General features: G+C 52.6%; 1 protein-coding gene across 2 annotated transcripts; it reads left to right on the plus strand.

The window, feature by feature from the left end:
• The first annotated feature begins 7936 nt into the window (after positions 1-7936).
• On the plus strand, positions 7937-15648 carry SERPINE1 (serpin family E member 1). Of its 2 annotated transcripts, none has more exons than XM_047838967.1 (9): positions 7937-8077; positions 8868-9139; positions 9747-9980; positions 10488-10682; positions 11464-11662; positions 12659-12759; positions 12878-12964; positions 13522-13605; positions 13918-15648. In XM_047838967.1, exons 2-9 carry the CDS (start codon positions 8869-8871, stop codon positions 13953-13955), a joined length of 1209 nt encoding a protein of 402 aa, XP_047694923.1. In that variant the 5' UTR covers positions 7937-8077; position 8868; the 3' UTR covers positions 13956-15648. The 2 variants fall into 2 exon arrangements, with proteins under 2 accessions (XP_047694923.1, XP_047694924.1); XM_047838968.1 differs by having other exon boundaries at positions 7938-8077; positions 8769-9139.
• Positions 15649-19371: the final 3723 nt, after the last annotated feature.

A 19371-nucleotide genomic window follows, 5' to 3' on the forward strand; every position in this document is an offset into this window, starting at 1 on the left:
CAGAGGACCATTTCTCCCAGTTGTCCCGAAGCAGGACCCAGGCCTCCAGCCTTCCACGCCAGCATTCATATCTGGAAGACAGTTCATGACAGGGCTTCCCTAGGCTGGGGGTTGTTTACCTGCTTGGGGCCGGAAGGCCCCGTCCCTTTCCTTGCCCCCATGCTCCCCAGAGGGTGACTGTCTTCAGCGCATTGTTTTCTTTCCGGTGGAATTTCTGCTCTTGAGGACTCAGTGTTCTGTGTTACTCCCGCCGCCACCACCATCGCCAGACCTCACATCCTGGTTTCCTCCTGTCCAGACAGTGCTGGCCACTGGCCAGGACCTCGACCATTCATGGAGAGGACAGGGGCCGAAGACAGCAAAGTGGGAAGCAGGAAGTGGGAAGCTGACACTCCTCCTTGGTCAGGGCCTCAGGCCTCTTCCATGGGGCCTGCAGAGCGTCCGTGGTGGGCGGTGTGTCCACTGTGGGTGGGCAAGCCCTACCCCGCCTGGTGGTGGGCAGTGTGAGCTCAGTGAGCAAGCCTGGGGCAGACACATGAGGAGGTTTCCCATAGATGGGGACAAACCTTACAAGCTGGAACTTCATGATCCCTGATCAGTTTCTCCTTAGATCTGGTGCAGGACCCGCTCTGGCTCTAAGGAAGCCAAGGAGCCCAGATAGGCCAAGACTGAGGCCAGTCTCCACTGTGGTCACGGGGCAGGGGGTGGATAGTGGACGTGACAGGCAAGACTGCCCCACTTGTGCCAACCGCCCTGCCCATGGCACTTCCCATGCAGCTGCACAAGGTCGGGAGAAGGGGCAGGTGCGGGTGGGGGTGGCTTATGCCTCCCCTTTCCTGCCCTAGACCCCAGCCCGCATGGCAGCTCCAGGAAAGAGCCTAAGTCTGATTCCTGGGGTGTTAAATATCCCCCAGGTTAGCCTGCCCTGCCCCCCCACCCCGGAGCCCTTCTCAGGCCTGAACTGCCTCACGTTGCCATCTGGGCTCCCCTCACCCAACAGGCCCGGCTCCCTCCCCCAGCACCCCCACACTGCCATGTGAATAAGTTATTTACTCTGCCTGCATCAGCCTTTACTCAGAGTCCTAATACTTCTTGACACATTTGTGGGGGCACAGCAAGGCCCCCCAGGCAAGGGACTCAAGAGAAGGGCATGTTATAATTCTGGGTCCCAGAACAGGATGGACAGCAGGCACCGCTGGCCTGGAGCACCTGCTTCAGATCCAAGTTCTTTCTTTTTTTTTTTTTTTTTTCTTTTTAACTGTATTTATGTGGAGAAAGAGAGTGAGCACAGGGAGGGGCAGGAGAGAGGGAGAGAGAGAATCCCAAGCAGGATCTGCACAGGCAGTGCAGAGCCCAATGTGGGGTTCAATCCCCTGAACGGAAATCAAGAATTCAACGCCCAACCAACTGAACCACCCAGGTGTCCCCAAGTTCTTAACATGGCGACAATACTTTTGTCCGGCATCCACAGGAAGCCTGGTCCTCTCCTGCCAGTGACATATGTGGGCCAGAACCCTTGGTGGCCTTCCTTGTCCTGGTGGAGGCCCTGTCCAGCCCCACCATTGAGCTTCTGGGATCCCTTACCCGAGGACCTGATTAGCTACCCCCTCTGGCACAGGAACCCAGTCTACCCTCAGGAAACCAAGGGGCTCTTGAGAGGAAGCACAGGGGAAAAAAAAAGAAAAGAAAAGAAGAAGAATGCAAGTTTTAAAGTCAACTGAGACAGGGGCACCTGGGTGGCCCAGTCGGTTGAGCATCCGACTTCGGGTCAGGTCATGATCTCACAGTTTGTGAGTTCGAGCCCCACATCGGGCTTGCTGCTGTCAACCTGTCAGCACAGAGTCTGCTTCAGATACTCTGTCCCCCTCTATCTGCCCCTCTCCCGCTTGTGCTCTCCCCCAAAAACTAAATTAAAAAAATAATAATAAAGTCAACTGAAACCTACAGGTCGCTTTCTCTGTAGAAATAGATGCACTCAGTCATTTCATCCGTGCTGTCCTTTGAAATCCTAACTACACTATCATGAAAATGGCAACATTTTCTCTCCAGAGAAAACAGGCTCAGGGGAACAAAGGAAGCTGCCCAGAGGTTCCCGCTGGTCCTCGGGCCACATCTGCCTCTTTCTATGCAAAGCGTGTTGTTCCAAGCCATGGTGTCGGTCTTAGGGAGGCTCTGGGAAGGAAGAATGATAACCAAACCCGGGACTGCACGGGCGCACTGATGACCCTCAGAGTCCTGTGTTGAGAGCAGACACGCCATACCCGCCCTCCCCGGCCCTTACAGCTTGGAATCCTGGGAAAGGTTATGGTATATAACCTGGCATATCTGGGCTCTGGCAAATCCAAGAAGCACACCAGCAGCCTGAATGCATTAGCGTTCATCAGGCCAGCTGCTCACCAAGTAGCCCAGGCTGACTCAGATGGAAAGACACACAGTAGAGCCTGCTTCCATATGGCAAGGAAGTGAGGGAGAAGGAATGGTCAGTGACTCGAGGGGCCCCTGACTCTCCAGTGGCAAATTCCATCTGTACTGACTGCATCACTCAGGCTGCTTCATCCCTGGGACCTCCGCCACCCACAGGTCCCCCACTGACCCGGGGTCACTGTCTTTCTGGGCATTTGCTCAGTAAAACAGCGGTGCCCAGGGCCAGGATCCAGACTAGAGCAAGAACATCTCTTTTGAGGAGATAGAAAAGCAGAGGCCTGCAACACAAAAGCCGACAAGAGAACAAGGCAGAGACGGGAAGCCTCAGCCAGAAGAGAAGTTGTTCCCTGGAGATGAAGACGCAGAGAGACGATGGGCACGTTTTCCTCCCTTCCCCCACAAGGCTCTGCACCTCCTGGGCCCACCCCATCCCCATTTCTCTGCCAAGGCCACGCTGCCTCTCCCTCATAACCCAGCACCGTCCCTCTGCTTCTGGGAAGCCTTCCTTCCACCCTCAAGCCCAAGTCTCACAACTTAACATGCAGGCAGTTTTAAGTTTTAATCTAATTGTCGCATGTTCGTTGATCTTCTGCTCCTGTCCCTGTGTCTGTTCTCTCGGGGAGAGAGAAGCGTATATGTCTCTAGGTCACACCATTGAGCATTCATTGTCAACAAATATTTGGCCGTTTTGGGGAAGCCAAGATTCACGCAACAGCCAGGGTAAAAAAACAGGATGTGTTCCAGAGAAAGTTACAAAGGGAGATTCAGGAATTCAGAGAATGAGGAACAAGTTCTGGTAAAGATAAAAGAAGTGAATCAGAATTGGACAATCCACATTCGTGAGTAAAGAGAAATGGAAGGTGGCCCTGGGGTGTCCCTGGGGCGCCCCACAGGCGCCTCGTTCTGGCTGACACCATCAGACTCTGTGGTCACAGCTACCCGAAAAATTGCACACCCCACCCTTCCCGGCCCGTTAAACTTCCCCTTGTGGCCACAGTGGGTCCCATTTACTCTCTCTGCTTCTTTCCCCCAAGAGAGAAGGCTTATTCTTGCCTTGGGGGTAGGGGGGGTCTTCAATGCTTACTGAACTCTGACATTATGAGAGAGCCTCCAAGGGGCACCCCAGGACATAAAAATAAATGAGGCGTGGCGACAGCACAGTGAGTTTAGTAAGTACACACAGGACCGTTGAGACTGGGAAAGTATGCAATGGGTAAAGAGTTATGGAGACTCAACAAGAGATAGTGGACGCGGGTGGCAGAGAGTGGGTCCAGTGGGCCAGGACCAAGAAAACAGGTCAAACTCAGTTTGGTTTTTACCTTTTACTAAAACAAGCCCCCCTCCTTCCTGGTATGCTCGAGGGATTGGGACACAAGTGTCAGATGTCAGTGAAGTCCACATGCAAACAGAGCCCACAAAGCAAGATCTCCCTAAGATCGAAATCTGCCCATCAGCCAGTGGAGCATACCAGGCGGGGGGTAGAAATGAGAAGATCCGGCCTGAAGTGGACAAGAGGGGCTGGTAGCCATTCTCTCCTGTCACCGGCCACCTGAGGCATTTGATGTCAACACTCAGTACAGGCCAAGGGAAGTGAAAAGAACACCCACATCAAGGAACTCACATTGTATTGAAATTAACAGCTCAAGCCATCTGGGTTCCTGTTCTGGCTCCTTCCCGACCAAGAGTGGCCACCACTTAGTGAGAGCCTAGAACATGTCAGACACTTGGGGACAACATTTCATGTAACCCCAACAACCTTGAGGGATGGGGATCATCCTCAACCTACCTATAAATTGTCATCTGCACCTAGCTGCAAAACGGAAAACCAAAGCACCCGAAAGTTAAGTTTTACCTAAAGACACATGACCAGCAAGGTGTCAGATCTGGGACCAGGCGGGTCCATCCACTGCAGTGACCACCGTTCCCCCTCACCGGATGGCACCGTGTGGACTCAAACACATCATGCAGCCTCTGTGGACCTCAGGGCCCATGCCTGCAAATTCGAAGGGCTGCATTAAATGGTTCTTCAGACTCTCCTGCTCTGAAACGCAGGGATATAATTACAGAAAAAAAGCAACTGTGGACAAGTGGGGCTGAGACTGAGGGAAGGAGACGGGTTGGGGGCTGCCCTCTGCCTTCCTCAAGCTGTCATGTTACAGGCATTTAAGGAGAGAAAGCTGGTGGTGGCTGGGGAAGGGAAATGGAGGTGGTTATGCAGGCAGAGGAAGGGGAGACACGCTGGGCGTGGTACCAGTGTGAGGAGAGACCCTGGACGGGCCAAGGTGGCCCATGTCTGTCGGGGTTCCAGGGTCAAGATCTTAAGCAAGGATAGGCAGGGAGGGACACAGGGCACTCACCCCAGCTCACTCCTACGAGAAGGGCAGAGCCAGCCCAGCCTAAACACAGGCTATTTTTGGTGTTGTGTTGTTTGGAGAGCAACCAGGCCAGAAATAGTACTGTGAGTTAGTAGGACCCTGTTCTGCTCCCACCCCCAGCTCTCCCAGTGAAATCACCAAGAATCAGGAGGCCAGCTCCAACATTCCAGGGAGCCTGTGTAACTGATAGGGGACAGCACTCTCCGCCCTGCAGGAAGACTTGGAGCAGAACATTTGACTGTAAAAGGGATTCTTCAAGAGGGGAAGCCAGGGAAGGGGGACTGAGTCAGAGAGAGCGGAAGAGAGAGAGGGAAAGTGGGAGAGACCTCCCCTGGCTGGCTGAGGCTAGTGGAGTAGACCAGTTGACCATGGGTTGAACAAAGAAGTCAAGAAAAGGGAGTCTCGGAGAGAGAAAGGGAAAGTGAAAAAGAAAGCAGGTAGTGGTGCTGGGAGAGCAAAGAGGAAGAGAAGGGAGTAGGCAAAGAGGGCAGCTGAAGGACAGGAGGTGAAAGATTGAAGGGAAGATGGGCCCACAGAGAACCAGGGCTGCCAGGGCCCATGGGCATGGGGTGGGGGGACAGTCACGGAAAGCGTGAGTGTGGTCTAGTCATGAACCACCTGCTAGCGGACAGATGGAAACATCTTTCCCAATTAGCTGGAACTGAAACTTCCCCAGAAATCCACAGTCTTGTAACTCATGCTCTTATCTCTGACCCTCTGGGAATCAGAGATCCAGCAATTTCAAAAGCAGGGACTTTTCTCTTTCTGCTGTTTGACCCCTTACAAAAGAGCCACGGCTTGAGCAAGGTGATTGGGTCAAGGCTTTGTTTGGGGTTCGGGGGAAGGAGGGATAGTGATGTGGCCCCTTGAATCAGGCTGGATTCTGAGAAGGGCATCGCAGGGAAGTCTGTCAGGGGGTGGCGGGGCGATCCGGCTATACTGTGATGTGTGGAAGGTCTCCAGAGGGCAGACAGGGTGGAAGCAAGGCCTTAACACACAGAGGAGCAACAGGCACCATGGTCACGGTCACGTCTGGGCTTAGATCATCCAGCGGCCCTAGCTCATGAGAAAGTCAAAGGAAGAGTCAGAAACCCCAGCATGGGACCCAGTTAGACCGGGCCTTGCCTCAGTTTCTAATCTACACCCACCAGATACCTACACGTTCCCTCCAGTTTTGGAAAAAACCCTGATTAAGTCAGCCCTTTGTGTTTTCAACATAAGTCATGTCCCCTTTCTCCCCAACAGGACATAGAGCTGCTCCCTTCCATGCCTGGGAACAGAGTGTCTTTTCTGGAATGGCATCAGGATCATCCATCAGGTCCAGGACAATGGTTCTTGGATGGCCAACAAAAGAAGGGAAGGAGGGTCAGCTGAAGTGGCTGGAGAGGATGGGCAGTGGGGCACCTCGAGGGAGCCCCTTTCAACGAGGTCTCGACCCACTGCCCTTCTAACTTGGGGCTTGGCACTCCCAACCTGGATGCTCATGTCCCCATCCCCCTTGAGCCCCAGAGGTGGAGGGCAGGGCACTGGGGGCATTTCTGGGGGGTAGGAGATGGGTTGGGGGCTTCACTTCTGTCTTCTCCACTTGAAAGAGATCAGAAGTAACCACCTTCTCATGCTTAACCACTCTCTCAGAGACTCCAAACGAGACCAAGAAAAGAAAAGGACATAAACAAGAAGCAGTTACATGGGAACAGTCCTGTACTTGAAAAGAGTGGGTGATCCTAACTTTCCGACCGAGGTTTCCCCTTTTTTCCCTGCCACCCCCTCCCCACCTGACTCCTAGGGGCAACAGAGAAAACACAGGCAGAGGCAGAGTAAAAAGTGGGAAAGCTGTCCAGCTGTGGTTGCCCTTGGTATCTGCTTACTGAAAAAATCCAAAACAAATATCCCGAAGCTTCCACCCACTTAAACTTCCTGTGATTCTGCTATCCGCTGTCTCCATGGATACTCTCACTTGAACCCCACCACCTACACAAAGCGAGACAGCGTGTGGAGCCCAGGGTCAAGTGCATCATCTCCCCACCCAGCCACCCCTCTGTCCACAACATCCTGGACACGTGACCTGACCCTGCCAAGCCCCCAGGTGCAGTCCCACGCACCAGTCTCTGGCCAATTCCCACCCTCTGCAGAACTGTTTGGTTAGTCTTCCATCCCCAAGCCCCGTGTCCTGGAAGCACACCCCACAAACCCGCCACGAACTGACTCTCACTGGCCACCCCAGCACCACCCCCCAGGTGTCTGTGTCTCGAGGAAAGGATAAGGTATAATTCTCCCCAGGCACAGAAGGCAGCTTAAAGAAATGAAACTTACACATTGGGCTCCTACTTCCTTGCCAAGTCTTTACCCTGTCAACCCCTGGTTTCTTTCAGCCTCCATCACCATCACCCCATCCAGCACACCCAAACCCCCTCCAGACACGGCTGTTGGCACAAAAGAGAGCCTCAAGGGCATCTTAAGAGTCTGGACACGTGGGAGAGTCAGCTGTGTATCATCGACCAGCGGGCGGGCGCGCACCTGGCAGGGAAGAGGGAAAAACGGAAGGGAGTCCTCCGCATGCTCATGTCCTAGACAGTCAAAACCCAGACAATCACATGGCACGCTCCGTGCCCTCTGGCCACTGGAATGAGGCCAAGAGGAGGGAGGGGTGTTCTCCCCAGGCTGGCCAGCACGTACAGACTGGACAGCACTGGCAGACAAAAGTTCACGGCTTCTTTGGTAACTACGCGGTGACCCGTTTCTCCAAAAGGAGGAAACGTAAACTGTTTTTCCCCAGCTGAGTATCAGGGAAGGTAATCCCAAACACGGGGTAGTTTGGGGCCACCTGGCACTGCCAGGGGTCGAGCTGGAAGATCATCCAAAAAGAGGGGGACACAGGCAGAGGGTAGCAAGTCCAGGGAGGCCCTCGGGCCAAGGCGACCGGGGTTTGCCCAATTGTTCCTGACCCCTCTGACACACATACACACAGAACAGCACGCGCACACGCCTCTGCAAGTTGGGCAGAGGGAGGTGCCGAGGGGGCCTGGCCAGCTGTTCAGAGGGACTTGCAGAGCGAGAAAGTGGGTGGGGCTGAACCATGAGTTCATCTATTTCCTGCCCACATCTGGTATAAAGGGAGGCGGCAGCCTCTGGAGGAACACAGCTGCGTCTGGCTGCGGGGCCAAGAGCACTGTCAGGAGAGCCACACGCCCTCTCCAGCTGCAGAATCACCATTCTGAATCATCATTCAGCAACAGCAGGACAGACCACCAATCACAAGGGGCCTTTGAGAACTTCAGGTAAGAGAAAAAAAACTCCATCTCCTCCTGAGGTTAAAGCAAAGAACGCCCCTCCCATAAAATGTTCTCTGTCCACGATCCTCACTTTTCTTCTTTTTCCCCCTGGAGAACTGCAGACCTGAGTTGATGGAAGGTGGCCAGGCCACACCGTCAACCCCACCACACAGAAACAGGGGCTTCGACTCTCCGTCCCTCTCCATCAGGACGCCCAGCCCACTTCTGGAAAGGGGCTTTTCATGCCGGCTCGCTCGAAAAAATTCACGGTTGAGAAAGCTTTAGAAGAGAATTAAGAGCATTATGCAAATCAAAGGCGTTATTACAATTTAGTCTTTTGGCCTCCTGAAGGGAAGGGAGATACGCTACAGGGTGCTGCCAGGGGTTCCCCAAAGTCCCACTGGTGGAAATGCACTTAAGGCTCCCTGGGGCTGATCATGATCTCACGGTTCGTGGGTTCTGGCCCCACGTCGGGCTCTGTGCTGACAGCTCGGAGCCTGGAGCCTGCTTCGGATTCTGTGTCTCCCTCTCTCTCTCTGCCCCTCCCCAGCACGGGCTCCGTGTCTCTCTTTCTCAAAAATAAATAAACTTTAAAAAAATTTAAAAAAAAAAAAGACTCCCTGGGGCTGAGACGAGGGGAAAGGCTCAGAATCGGAGCCCATCAGGGTTTCTTAAGGACTCCTGTCCTTGTGTTTAGGTATCACCTGCCAGCGGTGAACCCGAGGAGCCTGGCCTGTGATTGGGGTGCCGCTTTCCAGAACTCTCCTCTCACCAGATCCATTTCCGCTTGCTCTAGGATGCGAACGTCTCCAGTCTTCGCCTGCCTAGCCCTGGGCCTGGCCCTCGTCTTTGGTGAAGGGTCGGCCTCCTACCACCGCCAGACTCAGGCGGCCCGACTGACCACAGACTTTGGAGTGAAGGTGTTTCAGCAGGTGGCATGGGCCTCCAAGGACCGCAACATGGTTTTCTCACCTTACGGGGTGGCCTCGGTCCTGGCCATGTTGCAGCTGACGACAGGAGGAGAGACTCGGCAGCAGATCCAAGCAGCCATGCAGTTCCAGATTGATGGTGAGAGACAGGGCAGAGCAGGGGGCGGGCACTCACACTGTCTTCACGGGACAGGGGTGTAAGCAACCAGAAGCAGAAGGCGGGCGGACGCCAGCTGAGCCGAGCCAGCTCCTATGCGGCCATGTCACGGGGCATCTTTACTGGGCTCTGGGTCAGTCACAAGGGGCACAGGCCAGGGGATGTGGTGTAAAACAGGTGTGCCTCACCACTGACTACCTTAACACCTCTGGACCTCAGCTTCCACATCTGCAAAATGGGGACGATAAAACTATCTACCACATAGAGCTGCTGTGAGGATTAAATAGGATTATACATGTGAATGCTTAGCACAGCTAGTCTTACGATAAGAAAAAGCTTAGGGTTCGTCAAAAGCAGAGAAAAGTATTCTAACCCAAAAAGGGGTTAGGGCCTGAGATTTTTGAGGAGAAGAGAGAGATGCCGAAGAGATTAAGGTCTGGAAGGGAATCTCCCTCCAGAGACCCCTGGGGGAACAGAAGAGCCCCATCCACATGCACAAGGTTGGGCCTCTCCTGGGGGAAGTTGGCCCGGCTGGGGGCCCTCGGCTCAACATAAGCTAATGTGTCCTCTCGGCCCTGCCTCGGCACAGAGAAGGGCATGGCCCCTGCCCTCCGCCAGCTGTACAAGGAGCTCATGGGGCCGTGGAACAAGGATGAGATCAGCACGGCCGATGCCATCTTCGTCCAGCGGGATCTGAAGCTGGTCAAGGGCTTCATGCCTCACTTCTTCAGGCTCTTCCGGACCACGGTCAAGCAAGTGGACTTCTCAGAGGTGGATAGAGCCAGGTTCATCGTCAACGACTGGGTGAAGACACACACGAAAGGTGAGCGGGCAGGGAGCGGAGGCCAGTCCCAAGGGCCTGCAGAGGAAGGGGATCTAGAAACAAGTCCCCAGAATCCCAACCTCTCCCCATCAGCATGCTGTTCTCTGTAGACAGGGCAGGTGCTGTAAGAATCAGAGCATCTTAGTTTTCAAAGTAGGCCCTCTCACGAACCAACTCTAAGGGCCTCCCTAAAGTGCTGTGAGATGTCATGACAACAGTAATAACCACAAGAAACACACACAGCTCATCCACACTGCTGCTTGGGGAGCAAAGTAAGGCAAGACTTAAGCGTCCGGGTCTGATCCTGGACAGGATCCCGGGGCCAGAGCATGCGATGAGCGGGAAGCTTTCCTGAGACTCTTAGGAAGATGAACAGGTTGAACACAGCTAGACTGGCTCACTTACACCCCCGTCTGCCTCCTGACCGGATCCCCTCAAAGGACTGAAGGGAACCATCTAAAAGGGTCAAAACATATTTAGCCTCCCGCTCACCTGGCTTTCCCATAGGCATGATTGGCGACTTACTGGGCGAAGGGGCCGTGAACCAGCTGACGCGCCTGATGCTGGTGAATGCCCTCTACTTCAATGGCCAGTGGAAGACGCCCTTCCCAGAGTCAGGCACCCACCACCGCCTCTTCCACAAATCTGATGGCAGCACCGTTTCTGTGCCCATGATGGCTCAGACCAATAAGTTCAACTACAGTGAGTACAAAACCCTTTCCCCAAGTCCCACAGCTACTTCATCTCTTCCCCGGGGTGCTCCCCTCTCAGGGAGGAGAACCCCTCGAATATAGCCCATCTTTGACAAAGAATCCCCAGGTAGGAGCTACTGGGATAACTGGAGCAGCAGAAAGTAGCTTTATATCACGCAAGATGAAAGTGCAGGGCGCCTGGGTGGCTCAGTCAGTTAGGTGTCCAACTTTGGCTCAGGTCATGATCTCCCAGTTGGCGAGTTCGTGCTCTGCATCAGGCTCTTTGCTGTCAGCTCGGAGCCTGGAGTCTGCTTCGGATTCTGTCTCCTCTCTCTCCCCCTCCCCCGCTTGCGCTCTGTCTCTCTCTGTCTCTCAAAATTAAATAAAAACATCAAAAAAAAAAAAAAGTCCAGAAAGTCCCTCCAGCCCAAATATGACCACACGACCCATGTGTTTCTAGGTGATCACCAGGGGCTCACAGATCCTGCTGCGGGAAGGCCTATGTGGAAGTTGAGATGAAGGAGACTCTGGGATAAATCAGTGGCTGGGTGTGGGGGAGAGGGGGGTAAAGGCAAAGAAGGCCAAAAGGAGACAGTATCAGAAGATGCTGAATTGGCAGAAGAGGAGGGAAATGGGGATAAAAAACACCGACTAGGGAGCCTCAAAAGCCAGGGTGGAGAGGTGGCTTCCAGAAAGAATGGATGAGACAGAACTAGCTGAAAAGCCAGTGCCGGGTCAGAAGCAACGAGAGCTGAAGCCATTTTCAGTGCGCCATCTTGGTGTCTTCACAGCTGAGTTTTCCACCCCCGACGGCCATTACTATGACATCCTGGAATTGCCCTACCACGGGGACACTCTTAGCATGTTCATTGCTGCTCCCTATGAAAAAGAGGTGCCTCTCTCTGCCCTCACCAACATCCTGGATGCCCAGCTCATCAGCCAGTGGAAAGGGAATATGACCAGACAGCTCCGCCTCCTGGTTCTGCCCAAGTAAGTCACCCCTTGCTCGCACCACACTTGCCAATGCTCTAATCCTATCTACCCCTCCCCTCCCCCAAGGCTCCCTGAAGGGACCACCCCCATGTTTCCCAAGTATGACATTTGCAGGGCAGGGATATGTGTGGGAAGCTGATGGGAAACACTCTGGCCTGGGTTTGATTAAGATTCCTCTCCTCATCTCTGCTCCTGTTTCTGCTGGAGGGCAGAGGGCAGCGGGGAATTTTCCTAGACCTTGCCCCCACACTCCCCACCCTCAGAATATCCAGCAAAAGCCAACCAAAAGAAGAGCCAGAAAAATGAGGGGGAGGGGAGGGGGATGGATCAGCCTTTGAGATGACCCTCTCCCACCCCCATCTGCTCAAATCAACATCCAAACAAGAGACAAAAGGAGACAAAGCAGCCAGAACTACAGCTTCTAGCTGGCTTCCAACAAAGCAGATTAAAAAAATCCTTCTGCAGGAGTAGAGGGTGGAGAAGGCTGAGGCTGGGTAATTCCAGAATTGCAAGGAAGCCTCCCACCACACCTACCCCAAATTTCCAGCTGTTATAATGCCATGCTTGGGGAAAGAGGAAGATTCAGTTGTTTAGGGTGCCCTTGTGTTCTCTACCCCCACCCACCCCCACGTCTAGAAAACGAGAACCGAGGTGACTCAGGCCCTGATGGGAAGCAGAGGTGCCCCCAAAACCTCTGCTGGAGTCCTTTTCAGAATTCGCTCCCAGAAACACAATCTACAGACCAAATTTTTGTTCAAATATCTTGCAGGAGGATGTGCCCTTTGCCACCACCCCCCTCAAGATTCCAGGGGGTGAGGGTAGGGGTTGTTCATTTACATTACACCTAACGCACAGATGTGAAAAAACCAAGCCTCCCTCCTCCACTTTCACACCTATCCCCATCCCGTCAGCTGAGGGTGATACGTGGACAGGGCCTGGCAGAGGCAACAAGGGGCGGCCTGAGCTTGAGCTATTTCCCCCTCCTGTTTACAGGTTCTCCCTCGAAAGTGAAGTCAACCTCCGGAGACCCCTGGAGAACTTGGGGATGACTGACATGTTTAAGCCAAACCAGGCAGACTTCTCGAGTCTCTCAGGTAAGAGATTTTCCTTCCACCTCCTCCTTATGCTGGTGGACTGGGGGGCCCCCGAGAGGACAAAGGAGTGTATCTCTGAGAACCCCAGCTGATCCACACTCGGATCCGCTTGTTTCAGATGAAGAGGCACTGTACGTGTCACAGGCGCTGCAAAAAGTCAAGATCGAGGTGAATGAGAGCGGCACAGTGGCGTCCTCCTCCACAGGTGAGTCAGGCTCAGGTGAGGCCTGGTGAGTGTCCCCCCAGGACTTCCAAGGAGGGGCCCATGTCTGGGAGGAACCCCACGGCCCTGCTTCACCAGCCTCTCCTCGAAGAGGGGCACCCCCCACACCAGGTGCTCAGGGCATCACCCTTATCCCCCCAGAGTTTCTTAGCCTGCTGTAGGCCCACTTTTCCTGGGATCCCGGTCCCCCACCCAATGGCTCCTGAGGCCCCGTGAAGGTGAAAAGGCCCCTCAAAGGAAGCCTTGGCTTTGTGTTCATGGTGGCCAGTCGGCTTAAGGAACTTGCTTATCAACATTCTAAAAAGGGTTACACAAATAGCTGTTGGTGAGTAGCTGGTAAATCTCTCTGAAATGCCTGGAGGCAGCCAGTCCTCAGAGAACTTCCCTAAACTGTTAAAGTTTGTGATGGGAAGAACAACTAAGCCTCCTAGTCGCCCTCCAATGCTGCCATCAGAAGGCTGGTGTCAATGGATCACTTATGATCAATCCAGGCACCAGTGCCCAGTCCCTCTGTTCTAACATTGTTTCCTCTCTCTCAGCCATTATTGTATCAGCCCGAATGGCCCCCGAGGAGATCATCATGGACAGACCCTTCCTCTTCGTGGTTCGGCACAATCCCACAGGTGAGCCGGGGCGGGGAGGCTCCACTGCCCCCTGCCCCCGCGTCTCTTCGCCTCAGACACCAGTCCAGACAGGTGTAGACGCTCCCTCCTGCCCCAGTCCATAACTCTGCCCCTCCTCCTCCCTTCAGGGATGACGCTCTGTCACAAACTGAGCACCCTGCCAGGACCCCAGCCCTAGCTTAGTCACTCCAAAAGCTGGGACTCCAGACAGCTCACTCGCGTTCTCACATCTCAGCTCATCCATAAACATGGGGCTGGGCGAGCCATGCCATTTCTCCCCATTCTCATCTCCTACGATTCTTCCATTCTCAGGAACAGTCCTCTTCATGGGCCAAGTGATGGAACCCTGACCACGAGGGTGAAGCAGTCCTCATCTGTGACAGAACTGGAGATGTAGCCAAGAAGAAAGAACTCCAAAGGAAGAAAACTTTTATTTTAATTAATTTTTCTGGAGAAAGAGAAGGCCTTTGCCTTCAAAAAAAAAAAAAAAAAAAAGGTAAATCTTTCAAATCTGCCTCTTAGACCTCAGCCTCTCCCAGGAATGGAGAGGAGGACCTTTCAGGAAAACTCCCTCGTGGAGCCCCCCTGGGAGCCCGCCAACGCTCAGCTGAGTCTCCAAAGCAGACTGTAAAACATGCACAGGCACACGCACAGCTGCTTCTGCCCATCGCTCTGCCCATCCGGGTCTTCAGACCTGGACCCCACCGAGACCCTGGCAGGATGGCACCAGAAGGCTTTATGGGGGCTTTTGTGCGCTTGGTAGACACTATTTGCGTTCCAGTCACGTTGCTGTCACTCTTGCACTGTCTGCCACTGCTGAGGAGGCTGGCGGCGGGCCAAAGAAGGCCAGTGGAAAAGACATCCTTTCATCTCGAGGCCTGTGCTCCCTGGCTCGGCGGTCCTGCACACGGACAGAGCACCTGCCCGCCTCCCTGCGGAGACCCCCTCCGACCTGGCCGACTCCCTCCCAGAAACAGTGTGCATGTATTATTTTGGAGTGTAGGTGACTTGTTTACTCATAGAAGCAGGTTTCTGCTTCCCACGAACTTTGTTTTGCAGGAATGGGCGGGGGGGGGGGGGAGTGGGATGTGTGCCTGGCTCTCGGCCCTCATCTGGTGGGGAGGGTGGGATGCCGGGGTGTGCCTAGTATTTATCACAGCCTTGTCCACATGTGCTTGTTAAAGAGAAAGAGGACTCTCAAGAGAAACGTATAATCTGAACTAGCTAGTAGTGTTCCTCGGTGGTCTTGGTCATTGCATCTCAGGAGTCTGGCCACTTGACTGGCCACCCTGTTGGGTGGCCAGCATGGTGGGGCCCACACTGCCACCTTGTGGCTGCCCGAGCCTTCTTTTCCTCGCCCTTCTCCACTTGAGGGCTGAGACCCCCCCGCAAGATGATCTAACTTCAGCCCACTTTAGGGACCAAAAGGATGTGGCGGGTAAGAGAGATCGGAGTGAGGACAGAGTGGTTTCAAATTTTTCCAATATATTTAGGAACACGAGAGCAAGGGGCTGCACGACCTAGAAGGACAGAACTTTCCCCAATTACAGGGTGATTCATAGCCGCATTGGTGACTCACTTCAACGTGTCATTTCCGGCTGCTGTGTGTGAGCAGTGGACACGTGAGAGAGGGAGAGAGAGAGAGACTGAGAAAGAGGAGGAAGAGGAGAGAGAATGAGAGAGACCATGAGCTTGGACTCAACTACCCTAGCTAGGTAATCTTTCTGAAAACCAACGAGCTAGGGGGCATGACATCAAGACCAATTCATCGAAGAATTGCACATAGATGTCGAACGAATGAATGTGAGCCAGTAGGACCCTAATCATCCCACCGTGCTCCTCAGTGAAAAATCTTTGTTCTTTGTGTGTCTGTTTGTTTGTTTCTCATCATGCACTGGAGAGTGACAGCCACACACAGTACCCGTAAGGATACCCCAATGCGGGGTCCGACATTCTTGAAACTGTTGAATTATATGCTTTTTCACTTTTGATATATAAACAAGTAAAATATTTTTTAAAAATAATAAATAAGTAAAAATAGTCCGAAAGAGTCCCTGCCTTTATTTCCAACATTTTGCACAGTACAAACTCAAAAGCTCATCAGTTCATAGCCCTTCTCCAGTAAAGGGGAGCTTTACGAAACACACACCCACAAGCCCAAGGCACGAAGACCTGCCACAGGGAAGTCCACAGGGTGGACCACCGGGGCTGCACAAGACCCAAGGGACATGGTGTGCAGGGCATAATTCCACACCCCCCCCCCACACGGGGTGCCACCGTCAAAAGGGAAAGAGGGGTCCCCCGAACACCTGTCACCTCATACCTTCCCTGACAGGCCTGCTCATGCCCACTGTCCCTGGGAGTTCCCATCTCTGTTCATGCCATCTCCTTCCCCGCCAAATGCCCCACCCTGCACCTGCCCCACTCCCCACTTCTCAAAACCCAGACCGAGTCTGTTTCCTTCGCCTGGCACTCCCCATGGGTCGGGTAATACGAACATCTTCAAATGGCACAAAAACAGCCAAAAGTGATCATTCTGCCTGGTTAGAATCTTACCTGTTCTCAAGCTTAAATAAGCCCACTGCCATGGATAAAGATAGATTTCAGGCCTTGAACTAAAGGAACCTTCACGTTACAACTTTCTCTAAATTGTGTTAGACTTCCTTGGAGCAATTTTAGATCATGACATAAATTCAGGAGGAGCATCTGTTCACTGCTCACCCTCACTCACTCGACCTGTGCGAAAGGCCTTCCCACTGCCCCCGCCATTCCTGTGTCCCTCTCGAGGGACAGTCAGGGACCTTCTTGGAAGCCACCAACATGGTGCACTAATGTGTTCCGGTGGGTGCTGATGTCTGGCATCTTCTCTTTATGGATTCATCTCTTTGGATTCATCTTTTTTCAGGCCTTCTCTTCCCTCATGAGGGTCTATATAGTAAGAGGGGTCCTAAAGCCCAATCCAACCTGGAAGGAAAGTCTTCCTCTCTCCTTAGAAAGCCAAAGGATTAACTTTACTGGAATTAAAATTTTAAACTTAATGGAAAGAAGGAAGGAAGGAAGGAAGGAAATGGGAACCAGAGCAAGACCCAGAAGAAAGGAGTAGAACGCATAGCCCACTAAAGCCCACTCTCAGCTTTAGAGAGATGCTCTCAATCTCAGTGAGTGCTTCCTCTTCCCTTTCCAAATCTCTGGCAACCCCTGTAGGACCAAGATATGGTCACAGAACTAGAGAAAAGGGGCCATAGAGGCAACTTTGGCCTGCTTCTAGCTGGCTCAGACCAGAGCTACCCAAACTAGACATGGCCTAATCCAGTTCACGAGATCACTGAGATTTGTAGCCAAAACTTCAGCTGGTACTAAAGTATTCCTCTTCCGGCAAGAATACTCCCTTCCGCTCACACCGGTCTCCCTTTCAGCTTGTAGTAGGTAGCTGGGGTCATGAAGGCAACGGTCCAAGAATTCAGGGATACAGGGACTCAGATCTTGTGTCCTCCTTACACCCAGAAAATATGACCAGTTCCAGGCACTGGGCTAGTTGTTGAGGATTTACCTATCTGTAACAGATTTGCTTAGAAACCACAAGAGCTTCAAAAACCAGAACAAGTTAACCTGATTTGACAGTGGGCAGTTCAGAAACCATCCATACATGCTGAGAGGTCTCAGAAGAAAAGGGTTCATCAGAAGGCCTCACCCCCGCAGAGAGAGTTTGCTCCAGGAAGTGCCCCATTTAGCGGTGCCCTCTGCTTTTCTTGGATATTTTGAGCACAGAGATGACGATGTAGCCTCACAGTGGAAAGCCTGCCTGGCTCCGCCCGGGCCCCCTCCTTACCCTTCCAAATCTCTCTTCCTCTATTTCTTTAGAAATGAAAAACCAACCAGATCTGCTTCCAGCCATCATTGCATTTCTCATAAGCCTCACGCAGTGGGATTATTTATCTGCCCACGTGTAGGCAAAGGGTATGACTCATTCTGTAAATCCCTCAATGGTAAAAAAATATTCCATCAGAATGAAACTTGTCAAGGAGACACCATCTGTTTTCCAAGCCGCTTTCCTTGAGGTGGTTCCTCAAGTAAATTCTGGGGTGAGAGTAGCAAAACTACTTAGGCTGTGGCATTTGTGAACACGGGTCTCACGTGCCAGTCACCAGAGGGTCCTGCGCTCACACCTCTGCCTTTCAGCCAGCACACCGGTGTCCTACCACCACATGGCCTTTTATCCCCTAGCCACCAGGTGTCGCTTTGACTCCAGTGGAAAGCTCTTCTTGAAGCAAAGCAGCTGTGGCTTCTGCCAAAATCTTCCCGAGTTTGAACCCCATTCAATCAAGCAAGTATTTATTTAAAAGCTTAACTTGATAGGGGTGCTGTGAAGCACGTTTTGCAAAGTGTAAGTGGTCTTTCTAACTATCCAGTACCTAAGGAGAACAGACACTGAAATGCTACGTGAGTCACTTCAAAAAGGGCTGAAGGGAACACTGTTGAAATGATCACTAGAGTCTACACCAGACTGTGAGGCTTACTTGGAGTGGGGCGTTTGCTGGAAACTTACAAGATGGAGAAGACGGATTTGGGTCTGTGGGGCAGAACTGTAGGGCATTTGAGAAAACACTGTGAACAGAATGACAAAGGAAAAATAATAGCAAGGCACGTTCAAGGGACACACCTGAGGAGGAAGTCCCAAGTCACCTTGAGACTGCTCCTCCCTCCTCTGAAAACCCAGCCAGTCAAGTCTCCCCCTCTCCTGATCTAGTCAGGCAAGTCTGGACTATGTCCCTTGAATCAGCCATGCTTTCTTGTTATCCTTCACGTCCCAGGCTCATAGTCTGCAAGTCTAGGAGAAGGCAGTGACATCGACCATGGCGGGAAACCAAAAGATGGGATGGTTTCAGGGGAAGGCGAAGGTTTTATCAAGTGAATTTTGAGACGACATTGGGATTTCCAAATGGGGGATCCAGGATACGCTTATTCTACTAATGTTGGGTATCTGCTGCCGTATGTCAGGCATTGTGCCAGGCACAGTAGAAACACCAAAAGACAGTTCATCCTCTAGCAGAAATAATACATGTTGAATATGCTACCCACCATACACAAAATTAGAGTTTAGAATAGTTTGGATTAGAAGAGTTAAATATCTAGATTTGATAACCATGAATACCAATCATAATTGAAGCCAGTCAACAAGCACTATGTTTGACGCTGTGAAGAAACAGAAGATGAATAAGATGCCATCCCTGAAGGGAGCGCCTGGGTGGCTCAGTCAGTTAAGCATCTGACTCTCAATTCTGCCTCAGGTCATGATCTCACAGTTGTGGGTCTGAACCCTGGATCGGGCTCTGTGCTGACAGCATGGAACCTGCTTAGGATTCTCGGTCTCTCCCCCTCTCTCCCTCTCTCTCCCTCCCTCCCTCTCTCTCTCTCTCTGCCCCGCCTCTGCTCATGCTCTCTTTAAGTAAATAAATAAACATAAAAAAAAGATACCATCTCTGAAGGAGACAATCCAGCTGAAGAGACAAGGCCAACTCACACGTGCAGCCAAGGGACAACACGGCATGCTTACCGAGAGTACCAGGCAAGGTTCTTAGTTACCAGGGACAGAAACCAACTCTAGCTAAGGGAAGCACCAGAGGAAACTGGGGAGCTCAGGGAATTTCCAGGAGGGCCAGAGAACCAGAGGAAGGTCTCACACTAGAGGTAGCGCCCCAAATCACACTGGTGACTCTGCCCTATAACCTTCACTGGGCCCCGGACACTGCCATTGGTGCCGCTGTA

The sequence above is a fragment of the Prionailurus viverrinus genome, chromosome E3 (genome assembly GCF_022837055.1).
Source record: "Prionailurus viverrinus isolate Anna chromosome E3, UM_Priviv_1.0, whole genome shotgun sequence".
NCBI lineage: Eukaryota > Metazoa > Chordata > Mammalia > Carnivora > Felidae > Prionailurus > Prionailurus viverrinus.

Bases quoted from the DNA above. Each gene is read 5' to 3' on its own strand.
- SERPINE1 (XM_047838967.1), top strand. From the start codon at position 8,869: ATGCGAACGTCTCCAGTCTTCGCCTGCCTAGCCCTGGGCCTGGCCCTC. The intron at 10,683-11,463 runs GTGAGTACAAAA...GTGTCTTCACAG, and splicing joins GACCAATAAGTTCAACTACA to CTGAGTTTTCCACCCCCGAC. The intron at 12,760-12,877 runs GTAAGAGATTTT...CGCTTGTTTCAG, and splicing joins AGACTTCTCGAGTCTCTCAG to ATGAAGAGGCACTGTACGTG.